The 15,124-nt window shown below is 42.8% G+C and overlaps 1 protein-coding gene across 1 annotated transcript in view; it reads right to left on the bottom strand.

The window, feature by feature from the left end:
- ft (cadherin-related tumor suppressor fat) overlaps positions 1 to 15,124 on the bottom strand; it is a 131,917-nt gene that overhangs the window by 14,302 nt on the left and 102,491 nt on the right. The window contains exons 7-13 of the mRNA XM_037415245.2: positions 13,595 to 13,796; positions 11,856 to 12,956; positions 9,650 to 9,830; positions 7,751 to 8,004; positions 5,511 to 7,241; positions 2,896 to 3,135; positions 473 to 2,334 (exon numbers count right to left, since the gene is read on the bottom strand). Of these exons, the coding sequence (XP_037271142.2) occupies positions 473 to 2,334; positions 2,896 to 3,135; positions 5,511 to 7,241; positions 7,751 to 8,004; positions 9,650 to 9,830; positions 11,856 to 12,956; positions 13,595 to 13,796 (5,571 nt within the window). The remainder of the gene's footprint in view (positions 1 to 472; positions 2,335 to 2,895; positions 3,136 to 5,510; positions 7,242 to 7,750; positions 8,005 to 9,649; positions 9,831 to 11,855; positions 12,957 to 13,594; positions 13,797 to 15,124) is intronic.

Below are 15,124 nucleotides of genomic sequence, written 5' to 3'. Positions count from 1 at the left end.
CTTGTCCATTAAAATTAAAACAGCATATGTTGTTACTGCATCTAAATTCTTAGATCATGACATGGTGAAAAGGAGCACATTATATTCTGGCCTACAACCCACACCTCTGGCTCTGTTCATATGCTTTACGAGAAATCTTTATTAGGGTTTCATTTCTGTTCTTCCTAAGGGTTTAATGTATAATTACTCCACTTATTTTTAAATGTGCCAAGGTCCATTCTTTTTGACACACAAACATTTGTTGAACTTATTTTAGTAAAAGTAAACATACATGCTGTTCCAAGTGACATAGTGGAGAAAAGCTACTATGACACCGTCTCTCTAATCTGCGTTATTAAATTCATCTGACAGATATACATTAGCAAGATCACGTCCTCTGTCACTTTTTGACGCTTCAGTTTCTGAATTCTAGATATTGTAAAATTGAGTGAGGCATGTTCATTTCTGCAAGATACAATAGTTGCGTTCTCACCTCGAGTACGTGTCCCAGCAGCCCAAGGAACCGGTCATAGGCGGAACTCAGAAAGTCATGGGCCGACTGGTTTACAATATTCAGAGAGATGCTGTTTTCCACTGTAGCATTGTCGAAACCCTTGAACTGCACATTCACGGTTGATGTCACATCTTGATGATAGCCATCGTTTCCACGGACAGTGAGGCTGTAGTTGCTAGGGCTGAGCAGACGAGTTGCGTGGAGGTCACAGTGGCTTACAATGCTGAATATTGTATCACGACCTTGCAGGCGGCATTGATATTCACCTGTGGTGTCAGGATCAAGAGGCCTAACATCTGCAATTTTGCCTCCGGGATAAAGGTTTTGGTAGACCCAGACGACAACGGTGACCAAGCGTGGTGCTGAAGGGCTGTCATTTTTGTCAACCAGCGTTATAGTAAGGGTGTGCCGTGCCCTCATTGATGGGGTGCCACTGTCTTGCACTTCAACCAAAAGTTGTATCGATGGTGTTGCTTCTCGGTCAAGTCGCTGCGTGGTCCTCAATAGCCCAGTGTCGCGGTCAAGTTCGAACAAGCTCTTCCTGGCTCCACCAACCAAGCTGTACGTAAAGGGTGCTCCATTGTGTGCCAGGTCTGGGTCCCTGGCAGACAGAGTGATGACACTAGTGTAAGGTGGCTCATCTTCAAGCACATAGCCCAAAAGATCTGCTGGTTCAAGCTCAGGGCCATTATCATTGACATCATCTAACGTCACACGGACCACTGTTGTTCCGGTTTGCGGTGGACTTCCATGATCAATTGCAGCCACAGTCAAGGAGTAAACTGGAACTGTCTCACGATCCAAGGGCATTGAAGTCTGTAGAAGGCCAGTCTGTGCGTCCACAGTGAATGCTTTGTTGGGGTCACCATCAACTATTGAGTAGAAAAACTGGTGGTTGTTAGGGCGCACGTCCCTGTCCACTGCAGACACTGTCAGCACTGATGAACCCACGGGTGCTGCTTCACTGAGGCGAGCTTCATACAATGGTTGTAGAAACATGGGTGGGTCATTGCCATCCTGAATGCTCACAACAACTTGAGCTTCATCAGTATCATTGCCACGGATGCTTCCAGCGTTCTTAGCCATCACCGACAAAACAACTCGGGCTTGAGCTTCACGATCAAGAACACGTGCTACTGTAATTATGCCGGTATTGGGTTGAATGCGAAATCCTTTGTCATTGCTGCTGCCCACAAAAAGAAAGTAGACATGACCGTCAGGTCCAGAGTCTTCATCTGTTGCTAGCACACGGCCTACTGCTGTTCCTACTGCTGTCGATTCACTCACAGCAAACTGAAACACAGGCTGCACGAACCGAGGGTAGAACTCATTCTTCCCTGTGATGTGTACACGCAGCTGACAAGAGCTGTACTGCAGTGACCCAGGGTTGCTTGCCACTACTTCAAGAATGTATTCACTGGCTTGTTCATAGTCAAATGTCGTCTTTGTTGTCACTAACCCAGTCTGACTGTCTATGGCAAAATCCGAAGAACCCACAATAGCATACTGAATAAGTTTGTTTCGACCTGAATCTGCATCTGTAGCTGTGAGCTGTGTCACAACAGTCCCCATCGCCTCATTTTCTGGCACATATGCGTCAAAAGCAGTAGCATTGAATTCCGGAGCACAGTCATTGACGTCTGTCACAATCACCGTCAACGTTGCCCAAGCACACTTGATATTAAATGCACTGTCACAGGCACTGACATTGAGTCGGAACTCCGGTGCACTTTCATAGTCTAAGACACGATGAATGGCCATTGCTCCAGTATGTGGGTCCATTATAAAGCTGTCATTGACATTTCCCGACTGAATCGAATAGCGTACCAGTCCATTCAGACCTGCAAGACGAATGATGTTCTGTACAGTCAGGCACATATATCATAGAACTATTAGACCTGCCTCAATACTGCAGCAATTAAAACATTACTCCGAAGCTAGTCTCACTTCTATCTCCCAGCTCAAAGGTGCCTCACATAAAGTTCAGCTCAAAAAATGTTTCAGGGTCTCTTTAATTGTTTTGCAAGCATTACTTCTCTCTGTGTCCTTGCTCAGTGTGTGCAGCTCTAACTGATTCATCTTGAAATTGGTTACAGCGCAACACTAGAGACACAAAGAAGGAAACAAACAACACAGCATCATGTTGTTCATTTTCTTTTTTTTTTTTTGTCATTGTCTAGTGTTGCACTGTAACAGGGTTCAAGATGAATCCTAACCAATCGACAAAACTTGCTGTCTTGCTGTCTAACTGATTTCCCGACAGTACCGTGAATAAGGAATATATGTACCATTAAAATGCACCCCACAAAACTTGAAATTTCCGAAAAATAACCTGCCTCTATCATCAGAGTTCATTCACTAGATCGTGCAGACGCTACAGTGCAAAAGACATGAAAGTTTACCTGTGTCAGCATCTGTGGCAGAGACAGTAAGAAGATCAGATCCGACAGGTTCATTTTCAGGGATGATAATCTGGTAGCTCAGTGCACTGAACACTGGGTTGAACTGGTTCTCCGATGTGATAACAACGGACACCACTGTGTCAGCTGTCTTGGGTGGTACTCCTTGATCTGTAGCTTTGACTTTCAGGACAAACTTCTGGCCCTGGTATCTTGGCAGCGGTTTGGCTACTGTTAACCATCCTTGAGAAAAAGAGAAAATAAAACAAATACAGAACCATGAGATCGCAGTTTCAAACTAAGTGTTTCAAGAGAAGAAGATAATGTTTAACAAAATGATAGAAAGCGAGGTCGGCCTGAAAAGCACATCTATAGCCTGATACTCCTAAACGGGGTGGAGAAAAGGGAGAGAAAAAGAGATAGTATTATGACAGGTGATTATGGTACAGTATAGTTATGTACACACACTTTTCTGCGTGGGTATGTGTACTGCGCACAAAGGTTTTTGTACCATAGCACACACTCTAAAGACAAGCACCTAAATCTGTCTTGCTTACTTTCGTATTCCTAAACAAGTCTCGACTCGATTTTCGTCCTTTACTTGGCCGAGCTTAGCACAGTGCTGCTGCTTGACTGAAAATGACAGCACGCTTCTACATAATCGCGCCTGGTTACTGCTGATATGCAGTGATTTGTTCTGCCTAGAGAGAGCGATCTCATCACTTTCTCAAGTCAAGAAGGTGGAGCATTGAGTGAATGGGACGTTCTAGAATACAGGGGGTTAGAAACCTTCACATACACTCAAGTGTGTTGCACTTCTTCTAGATGTTTCTATCAGCTGCCTGTACAAATTATATGGACCCTATCACTGTTCACAAACACAGGTGCTGGATGGCTTCCGGTTCTGTGTGCCGGCATTGCCTAGCAGTATTGATGAGGAACAGAAGCCTTAACAAGTAGCCAGTTAATTTTCAAGAGTTTTCTCCCTGTGTTTGGTCAAATATTTCAGATACACTTTCTTTTAAGCTAGATACAACATTATAAGAGTTAGTACTTAACTTTGAGTGCCTCCCTTTTACCTGAAAGCGGCAAAAGAGTCTTTACTTACTCTAGCACAACTTAAAACACAACATTTCTATTTTGGTGTTAGAGAGTAATAAATGAAGTGACCAGAAGTTTCTTGGGTAGTAACACGTGCTGCTGCTATTATACTACGGTATGTTGAAAATGACTGAAAAGGCGAATAGATGCGTAACGACTACTGTCTCATTTATTCATTATCTCCACAATACTTGCAGCCCGGTTTTCGTAAATTCAGAAACAAGTATTTGAGGTATGCTGCTTAATACGGTATTCCTAGTTAATACCAAAATGGAGAGGTGTTGAATTACTTCACGACATTAGTTCCCTAAGTTTGGTTTCTTTAGGCTCAAGTTTACACATGGACAACTTCATTTATGTTTATTCTTTTTTAGTGAAGCATTTGTTCATAGTTCCCAAAAAATCCTTTGTAACAAGACAGTAACCCGGATATAAGAAATTATCTAAAGTAACAAAAGAAACATTTAAGCACCTGCTAAAGCCAGTTCTCATAAAACTTTGTTAACAACCCAAATTGCCAGCTAAAGGATAAATGTCATTCCTGCCTTGAAGTTTGTTCTGCTTATTGAGTAAAGGTCAACGTTTACGTACCCTATGACAACTTCAACTTATCACATGCATCTTTTAACTTATAAAAATGTTATCGTCGTGCTCACTTTTCACTCTAGTGAAGGAAGAATGAAACCTGCCACTATTTTTGAACAAACAAGTTCTGATCATTTTTAATGGCTTTCAGTGAAATTCACAACAAAATAGAAGAGATGGTTATAGGTGGCTGGCACACCTGAAAAAATAGAATAAGATTCAGCTGTAAGATAGGTACTGTCACCTCTATTTGGAAGCACCTAAATATGGTGTTCCTATTTTAAATCACAATTTAGGCTTGCTAAATGCATACTAAACAATGGCTTGCTGTAAAAAAATCACATGATCTATTAGTGCTTTCAATTAAAAAAATGTTTGGGTGCAAAACAAGATGCAGAAATGTGTTTTAAAGAGCTCTTGATGGGAAATTTTGCATAGAACTTTCCTTCACATTCACATTCTATTGAGGAACAAATACCAACAAACAAGGGACACCCACAAACAATCTCTTTCTGTTTTGTACATTCGAAGATGTAGTAAGAGCACACATGCACGATTGCACCTGTATGATTGTATACGTTTGCTAGCTAAGAGCACCACTGGAGTACAACTTCCTCGATAACTTCTCTCTGTTGACACTGGTCTTTAAGATGAATGTGTGTTGACCTCTTCAGAAATGGCTCCACTACCATAGTTCTTTCTGGGCTGCGCAAGTTGGTGTGACCCCTCTAAAATGCACTGCTGAGGCAGTGACTTCAGCCTTTTTACTTCCTCGTGCAGCCCGACACAGAGGCAATTTTTTTTCTCTCCTGTGAAAAGCTGTATGCATACTTATTTGCACAGGTTTTGATTATTTTGCCCTCAACCACACCACCCTTAGCACATTGTACAGCATAGACGTAGTCTCATGAATAAATAACAATAATAATTACCAGTTGATGGATGTACATCGAGAAGACCAGTTCCATTGCCGTCACTAATGCTATAAACCAACTCTGCATTGATGCCGACATCTTGTTCATCTCTTGCGGTGACTTGAAGCACAGATAATCCCACAACAGCATTGTCTGGCAGTGGCGAAAAGTATGACGGCCTGTCGAACTTCGGCATGTGGTTGTTGGCATCAACAACATTGACGTATATTGTGGCTTCAGAGGAAAGTGGTGGCTTCCCATGGTCTGTGGCCACTACTCGAAGGATGTGCTGGTTTTCTGGTGATGCCATGCCCCTCGGTGAACGCCTGTAGCGGAGTGGCTGCTTACTCAGCAAGTTGCCGGAGGTAGGGTCCAGGCGGAAGAAGTCCGATGGATGCCGAAGTGTATAGGTAACGGCAGCATTAGGGCCCGCTTTGTCTGTGTCAATCGCGGACACGTGGCCAATGAAGGCTCCCGCCTGCTGCAGCTCGGCTAGCCTGAATCTGTAAACAGGCTGCAGGAACCGTGGAGCATTATCGTTCATGTCGTGAAGAGAGATAGTCAGCGGTGTCTCGGCTTTCCAAGATCCATCAACAGCGGCTACTTTGAGGAGGTATTCTTCGTGCAGTTCCCGATCCAGCAGGCCTGCAACAGTCACGTTTCCTGAGTATGGGTCAATGGCAAATCGCTCGCCGGGGTTCTCTGTGAAACTATATGTAGCATTTGCATTTTCAGCTGCATCCCTGTCAGAGGACGTCACTTGGATGACGAAGGACCCAATGGGAGCATTTTCAGTGACATTAACGCTGAACAGCCTGGTAAAACGAGGCGGGTTATCGTTCTTGTCTGTCACCGTCACAATAACAGTGGCAGTGCCAGTTAAACTGGGACTGCCATGATCGCTGGCTTCTACGAGGAATTGGTAGGAGGACATCTGCTCACGGTCCAGGCGAGCTGTTGTGCGCAGTTCACCCGTATTGGCATTTAGTTCGAATGGCAGTGACGTAGCACTCTCCTTTGGTGTCATAGGTTGCAATTTGTACCTCACTCTTCCATTTTTGTCACTGTCAGCATCCCGTGCATAGAGTTTTGCAACCAACTGACCTGGGAGCTGCTCTTCCCTCACTGAGGTATTGTACAGGTCTTGATCAAACTCTGGAACATTGTCGTTCACGTCAGTCAGTTCTATGTCAATCCTCATTGCACTGCTTAGCATAGGGTCGTCACTGTCGCCAGCTGCCAGCCACAGCTGCATTCTGGGCATTGTTTCCAAGTCGAGCACTTCACCATGTACAACTCTGAGATCGCCACTCGTTGGATTTAACGCCATTGCACCGCCATTGTTTCCTCCTGCAATGTAGTAGTTGATTCTGGCAGCAGGCCCAACCTTGGGAGATGTTGCAGATATTGTCATCAGCACTTGTCCCTTGCTTCCGATTCCGCCTTCAGACAATGTGAGCCTGTTCACTGTGCCCGGTTGGAACTTGGGAAAAAGGTTGCTGCTGGCAATGGACACACGAACAGTGGCACTAGATGACAGTGGAACTTTGCCTTGGTCTGTGGCATGAATCTGGAAGTGGTAGGTGGTGTCCTTCTTCAGCCCTGTTGGCAATTTCTTTGCCAATCGCACAATACCAGTCTCTTGGTTTATTTGAAACTTTTCTGCATCTGATCCTGAGAGATGGAATATCAGTCGTCCATTTGCACCAGAGTCCGTGTCTCGTGCTTGGGCACCCAAGACAAAATGACCTGCAACATGAAAACAATGGATGGATGTGGCTAGTTTTTCGATGATGCACAACATTTGATCAGCAATGCTTAACCACATGCTTCTGTATGTACAGTGTACCTTGAGAACCTCCATATCAATGACAAGGGGTTAGATTTCACATAAATAAACTTAAGAACAATATGCAAGCATTTCCCTGTCTGCAAAGCTTTAGAAGAGGAATTTATGTAGAGATTTTATAGTTTCAGTGTGTAACTTTGAGTTCAGTTGGGCCATGACAGTCCTAAAATTTATAGCTGAAAATTTTTTTTTCTCAAATTGGGTTTTCCAAACTAGTAAGGCAACCAACCAGTAAACTCACATTAAAAATATATTGGCACTTTTAGCAAATGGACTAGACCTGACCTAAATTTCCTTTTCTTTTATTTACCTTGGCAAGTAAATCAATTTAAAATAAAATATTATTAATAAATACTGCTCCTTTACTCTCAAGCTACTTTTTATTAATGTTGCAACATTTGCTCCTTGCCTGTATCAGATGTGTCCGGAATGACGACTGTCATGTTGTTTTTGTTGAAAACTGGCCTGTTGTCATTCTCGTCAGTGACAAGGACAATGATTTCTGTGACTGCTGTGTGACGCAGCGTCAGACCATGGTCTTCAGCAACAAGTTGAAGAGTGTAGCGTTCGCACTCCTCGTGATCCATAGGTGCCTGGGCTGTAATAATGCCACTATCCGGGTCGACTCGAAACTGGCTCGCATTCTCACCACGCAATGAATACCTGAAATCACACATAAACAGTCTGTGTTAATGCACAAAGTGCGACATGAGAAAGGTGTCGCCTTTTACGAACAGTGGTGTTACTGCAGTTCAATCAAGAACTGAGGCCTGCAAAAGCACTTCATGCTGAGGTTCAGCAAACAAATTCGCATTTTGTGTACCAAAGTTTTAACAGGAGAGATGTTTAACGGATTACCGACATGATTTGAAAACACCGAAAAAATGATAATTTTCGTTTCCTCGGTGTGCAGTGTCAATGCATACCAACAATGACGAGCTGATCCCGAGTTCCAAGCGGAGGAATCGGAAGCTAAGTGATTGTGAAGACACTAAGTTTCAATCTAGAGAGGTGACATAATGACTGTGCTACAACAAGGCTGATTAGGAAAGAAATTGCTTGGCCACATATTTCCAAAGAAAATCCGACTCTGGCTTGCGAGTTCTAGAAAGCTTCCATCGCCAAGAAAGAGTGGCTACAGCCAGAGTTGATAGACAGTTTAGTGGCATCACATTGCCACTGTAATAGGAAGGCTAAAATAGCACTCAGTGAAAAAGACCATAAAGCTAAGCAAAAGCTACCAGCTCTCCTGTTTCATCAGTCTTCGCGATGTTAAACCAGTAAATGTGTACCTCCTTTTTTTTTCCACAGATGAAGGCATGGGTCAGCAAACATTTTAGGGCTCAGTCAGACTTGCTCATGAATCGTACCTCACCTATAGGGCTCACTCGGACCCGAGCTCATACTCACCTATGTTTTCCCCAACCAGACTCACTCAAACTCAAACTCACTAAAACTTTGCTCCATCGAACTCACCCAGGCTCAGACTCGCCAAAATATTACTCACTTGGACTCACTCAGACTCGCGATTTTATGGGGGTCTGAGTGAGTCGACTTAGGAGTCCTATCAATGGTGATGACTCCACGCACAATACCATTACGGGTGCTTGCTGCTTCTCAGGTTTCAATTGACGCCGATGGTACAAAAACTGCCACACGATCTAAACTACATACTAAGGTTGGTAAAGTGCACTGAACACAAGGCTACCAGATGACAGCCCGTGTCGCCACGCAAAGATTAAGCTATCTCGATCTATAAAATTGAGCGCACCAACGAAAGAAAGGTCCTGGGCATGCAGCTCATGTCACTTTGGTTCATGGCGTGAGAGAACTAGGATGACATGTAGTTAATTTATTATAATATGTTAAGCAAAAAGTGTACCTTAATCATGTCAACTTTGGAGAATTCTCTCAACGACTTTCCGATTCTTTTAGATTACCTGCTTTATATCACTCTACTGCTGTACATGTTTGTCCAGTAACTTGCAAAGCTCATATTAACATGAACATACACCAGTACACAACACTTCTTTGTAGCTTCTACAATAATACACGAGCTCATATAATTAATAGCTATTTGGCATGCCATCGTAAACATGATTGCGCTGATCAAGGCAGAATTCATCCCAATCTAAATGTGAATGCCAAAAGCCCGAGCAACATGAGGGGCACATGTCCCCAATGTAGGAAAAGTTCAAGTAGTTTCTTTTTTAACCTTTCCTTATGTCACAAGCTAAACTTGCATATAGCAAAACACAGTTGGCAAGTTTTGTGGGCACCAAAACAATTCTCAATATATGCCACCAACCTGATCAGGGCGTTCCTTCCAGTATCCGCATCAGTGGCAGTGATGGTTGCAAGAGGCGTGTTCACTGGTTGGTTCTCAGGCAGTGTAACAGTGTAACGACTTCGCTCGAACCGAGGGGCATTGTCATTGATGTCACTCACAAGAACATTAACAGTCCCTGTTCCAGTCTGCCTTGGACTGCCTGTAATCCGGTGCAAGAAAATCTATTCGTTAGAATAATCGTCAGTGACTCAGTACTGTCTTCGATGCACTAGCCTTTACTGTTCCCATTTCATATTCCGCTCAAAGTACATTGCTGTGCACACATATGACCTACATGCACTGACAATCAATCTTCAAGGGCAACAAGGAGCTTTATATCAGTCAGCTAAAGTTAAAATAATAATTGTTTGGCGTTTAACGATGTCCCAAAACCACTATTTGATTATGAGAGGTGCCATAGTGGAGCTCCGGAAATTTCAACCACCTGGCATTCGTTAACGTGCACCAAAATCTAAGCACATGGGCCTCAAGCATTTTCGCCTTCATCGAAAATGTGGCCGCCGTGGCCGGGGTTCGATAAAGCGACCTGCGGGTCAGCAGATGAGTGCCTTAGCCACTTGACCACCGTGGTTGGTCAGTCAGTTAAAGTTAGCACAAAAGTAAATTACACAGTATGTAAACATAGCTATGCTGCTATTTCATAGCATTCTGTCTACACGAATCATGAACATAGCGGTAGCAAATATAAACTATTTCAGTTACTGTTGTAATAGCTTAATCTTTGTTGCAACCATACTTAAGGGGAGATGCAATTTGAAAAAAAATGTCATTAATCTGCAGCCAAGGCCAATGAAATTTTTGCGGTATATAAAGACTTTTATGCTGATTTCAAATATGTAAGTTTTATAATATGTTGCACAGTTCTAGTTTTGTGCCATCACAATGTGCAAAGTAAAGTATAGTTCATTATGGACAAACTTTCTATGCCAATAAGCTTTTATGGTTCCGAGTCATTATTGGCTCGGAACCACAACTATCAAGAAAACATGCATAATATATTTTAATGGACAAGAAATATTTTAATGTGCCGATTCCTAGAATTTTCAGCCCATACTAATTGTTCGCTTTAGGTTAGTAATAATTATACAGGCAATATAAATTGAAAAAAAAAAATACTTGCATCCTTCACCGGCTAAGGAATATGTGGACAAAACTTTATCCTAATATGGCTATTAGAAGTACCAAAAACATGGTGTTTTAACTCACGAAGTAGCCCTAAAATTGACCTTGAGAAAAACGTATTTTAAAAATAAGTTAAAATCATTGACCTCACAAATATATGTTTCTTTAATGATTTCTTTCATTATGAGAGCTTGGCAATCATCGTTAATATGAGCATGTGACTTTAGTGAACTCTTCAAGCAAGATGCAATGGCAAGCAGTCAGTTGACAATTTCCAGGGGACAATGAGCTCCTTTTAGTTTTTTATAGTCACCTTATACTCTATAAAAGTGATTTTAACCTGCTCTGAATTTATTTACAATTTTCAGTTATTTTTTTTGTGTGTGAAAGTAAAGGAACTAAACTTGCAAAAGCAAATAAAAACGAAAAGCATGTAATTTTGGAAAAAAAGAACTTGCATTTTTGACTCCCATCTCCCCTTAAGCTTTGTTATATGGTCATGCTCCTATGTGTCCTGAATAACTAATACGGCTGAAGATATTCACGTAGAATGAAAAATAAAAACTCTTGTAATTAATCATAATGACACTCTCTTACATTACAAAAATTATCTAGAATAATGCACTGATAGGAACAATTGATGCATTATGCACTAAATTAATAAATGACTTCTTGAACACCTAATCCTACCATGAATATATTATGCACCCTAGTATTACGTCATTGTATGAAAAATTATTTCCTTGCACAGTGAAAAAGCATGTCATTAGCACATATTTTGGGGCATCTGTCGATACAGTGAAAAAATGTGAACTGTAGAAAATTATGAATATTTTGTTTTATAACGAGTATTTTTCTTGCTTTTCAATCTATCTTTTTTAATGAAACAGCTGTTATTCTTTAATTCTATTACATGATCTATGTTTCTTACACAGATCTATGTTTCTTACACAGTGGTCACAGTCAAAATTGAATAAATAGTTATGCTATGGCTACATTTTTAGACTCCAATTTCCACCACATAAGGCAGAGCAGAACTCACCAGAGTCCACTGCAAGGACAGTAAGCTGGTATCGGTCCTTGGCTTCCCGGTCAAGTGACTGCAAAAGGGATAGTTCACCAGTAGAACTGTTGACACGGAACAGTCCCTGAGTGCTCTCTTCCAGGCGGTAATAGAGAGGACCACTAGGTACGTGGTCTGCATCATGTGCACTGAGCGTGAGGAGCACCACAGGTGTAGCTGCGTTTTCCACAACATGCAATTCGTATGGCGAATCCACAAATGCAGGCGCATTATCATTCACATCCGTCACAGCTATAGTCACAGTGGCTGTATCAAAACGCAGTTCTGTGCCTCCGGCACCAGCACAGTCTTCTGCCTGTACGGTGAGGAGGTACCGTGTCCGGCGCTCATAGTCGAGTGCTCGACGCACACGTAGCACACCAGTGTCCTGGCCAACTTCAAAGTCATGGTTTGGGTCGCCTGCTATGATTGAGTAGCGCACTTGGCCTGAAGCACCTTCGTCTTGATCTGTGGCAGACACCTGAAGCACGCTGGTCCCAAGGCTGGCGTTCTCCGACACCGCTGCGCTGTACTGCCGTGGATCAAACACGGGACTGTTGTCGTTTTCATCTAGCAGTATCACGCGTAGTCTCTGGGACGCAGAGCGTACAGGATGACCACGGTCTCGAGCTGTCACAAGCAGCTCATAACTTGCCCTCTGCTCACGGTCCAAGGGACCTTTGACACGAAGCAGGCCATCAACAGGGCCCAGGGAGAAGCTGTGCTCTGGTGACAGACTGTACTCCACATAGCTGTTTCTGCCTTCATCACTGTCCACCGCTTTGACTGCCATGACGATGCTGTTCGCTGGTGCATTCTCTTGCACGCTGGTCACATTTGGGGTGACAAACTCGGGCACCATGTCATTGACGTCCTTGAGCACTATAGTGACCTGGACACTGCTTGAAAGACGGCGATGAACTTCCACGGCCTGATCAGTTGCTCGAACGATAAGACTGTACATTGATTTCTTTTCACGATCCAGTGGCATACGTGTTATTATGGTCCCGTTTGCTTCAATGGCTAAGTGACCGTCTGGGTCACCGTCCACTATGCTGTACACGATGCGTCCGTTGTCACCTGCACATTAGGGATTAGGGCAGATAGCTTAGAACGTTCAATAACACTCACAACACAGCTTACTTCACAGTCCAGCAACTTCGGCACGGTAGCAATAGCTTTGTAACTTTATGCACAACCTGCTGAGAATGTTTTCCCCACACAGGTTTCTTTGTAGTATAGTTTCTCGCGACGTTATTGCTGACTTAATATATAGAACTTCACAGGTAAACTGCGCTAATGTAGTCTGCCTGTAGACCTGAGTAATATTGGTCACGGTGCATTAAATGAAAGATTTTGTACTTAGAGAGTGAGGGACTAAGAGATAGAAAAGGAAAAGGCAGGGAGGTCAACCAGGTTTGCTGGCCTACATTTGAGAGAACACTGCACAAAAGAAGAAGGGGGCAAGGAAGGGCAATGCACACACAGCACTGACTTACAATAGTCTAGCGTCGAAGCTTGGGCTTGAACAACAAGTATATTGTTTTTCACATAGCTAGAGCAAACAGAGCCAATTAATTTGTCACAAGCTTTGTATTCGCTCAGTCAACGGCTCCTACTCAGCACTGCATTGTGGAAAAATAATGGTTTCTACAACAATTATATCAGAATCTTTCAATAGTTTGAAGGACTATGGTTATAGACACATGAGCACTCACCTGAGTCAAGGTCAGTAGCACTGACACGCAGTAAACTGGATCCAACTGTAACGTTTTCAAAGACCTCGTCACTGTAACTCATGGGGTCGAACAGGGGTGCATTGTCATTCAAATCCATCACATTCATGTATACAGTGGCAGTCGAGGACAGGCTTGGTGTACCAGAATCTTGTGCTTGCACTACCAACACATAATGCTGGTGCTGAAATGAGAAAAAAATTAACCATCTTTTATGAAATTATTGCATAAAAAATATTCATCATGGCTGTACACAAATGTCTGTCATCATTCTGTGGCACTTTTTCAATGTTCTTGAAACAGAATATGCACCATCTTATGTATGCGTAACACATCAAGATATGCTCAGACATCTCTAGTATATCATCAGTCTAGATTTCCCTCTCCCTCAATAATTAGTTGCATACACATTAGAGCTGTTTCACATTATGGACTCGAAAACACACACATAGAATTAAGCAATGTCATAACTCTTTATTGTATACTGTGCTCTTGCCTAAGCTGCTAACTTGAGAGCTGGCAAACTGTGTAAGGTGGATATATATGTAAGGTGAACATACTTGCAAGCTTAGAGTATGTCAACCTCTAATGTTTACATAAAACTTCCCAGAATTATGCCCCTCATTAAAATAACTGACTTATGTTAATGCAACCCTGGTGAGGCCAAAGGAATGGGTTGTATTATTAACTGGGCAAAATTATGCAACAGGCAGAAGAAACAGTAAAACAAACTGCTAGCTCTGTTGGCGGTATTCACCACTTTGTAACACACCCCAAAATCGAACATGCACTCATAATTTTTCGATGTAAAGGACAAAAGTTGAGGTGTAGCCAGCATTTTGTTTCGGGAGGGAATTAGCGTAGCCTGGAGAGAGCAGGAAAATGGGGAAGGGTACAACCCTCTCTCTCCATGGAAATATTTGGATTGTACGAACACATGCACAAACATGAAAGTCACTATCCTCCTCTCCACTCCCCCATTCATATGCATGTTCACGTGTGTGTAATAAGAGGACTCTCTAACGAAGTAAAAGTCAAAAGTGCATGCAATTTGTTTGAACGCGCATGCAAAGGAAACTACAGTGTGTCCAATGCGGGCAGTGTGGAATGGGTGCAACCTACAAATTCTACCTTCACAGGAAGGCGATTTATTTTTGCAATGTTCCTGTTCTCGACTCCCTGACATCACTTTGTGGCTGTCTACAAAGACCCACTTTCTGTGAGCATGGGCGTGAACAGCTGGGGTGGGAGGCTACTCCCCTTCCCCTTCCTCCCAAGAAAAAATCTTGCCGACGCCCACGCGTTTAAAGCTTCGGCCATAGTGGGTACAGCATATGGAATGACACTAAAAAACGGGATGACGCCCATGCCTAGACTGGCCACTCCGCTAGTTTGTCCCGTGGAGCTTGCAATTACCCAGAAATACAAGGATGTGCGAGGCGAGAAGTTGCTGTGAGATTAAAATGACTTGATTGTACTTTGCTTGTTCATAATCAGATCAAAAGTGCCATG

Source organism: Rhipicephalus microplus, chromosome 2, assembly GCF_043290135.1.
Source record: "Rhipicephalus microplus isolate Deutch F79 chromosome 2, USDA_Rmic, whole genome shotgun sequence".
Lineage (NCBI taxonomy): Eukaryota > Metazoa > Arthropoda > Arachnida > Ixodida > Ixodidae > Rhipicephalus > Rhipicephalus microplus.
Note: the sequence above shows the minus strand (reverse complement) of the source record. Positions and strands in the feature narration are given on the sequence as shown.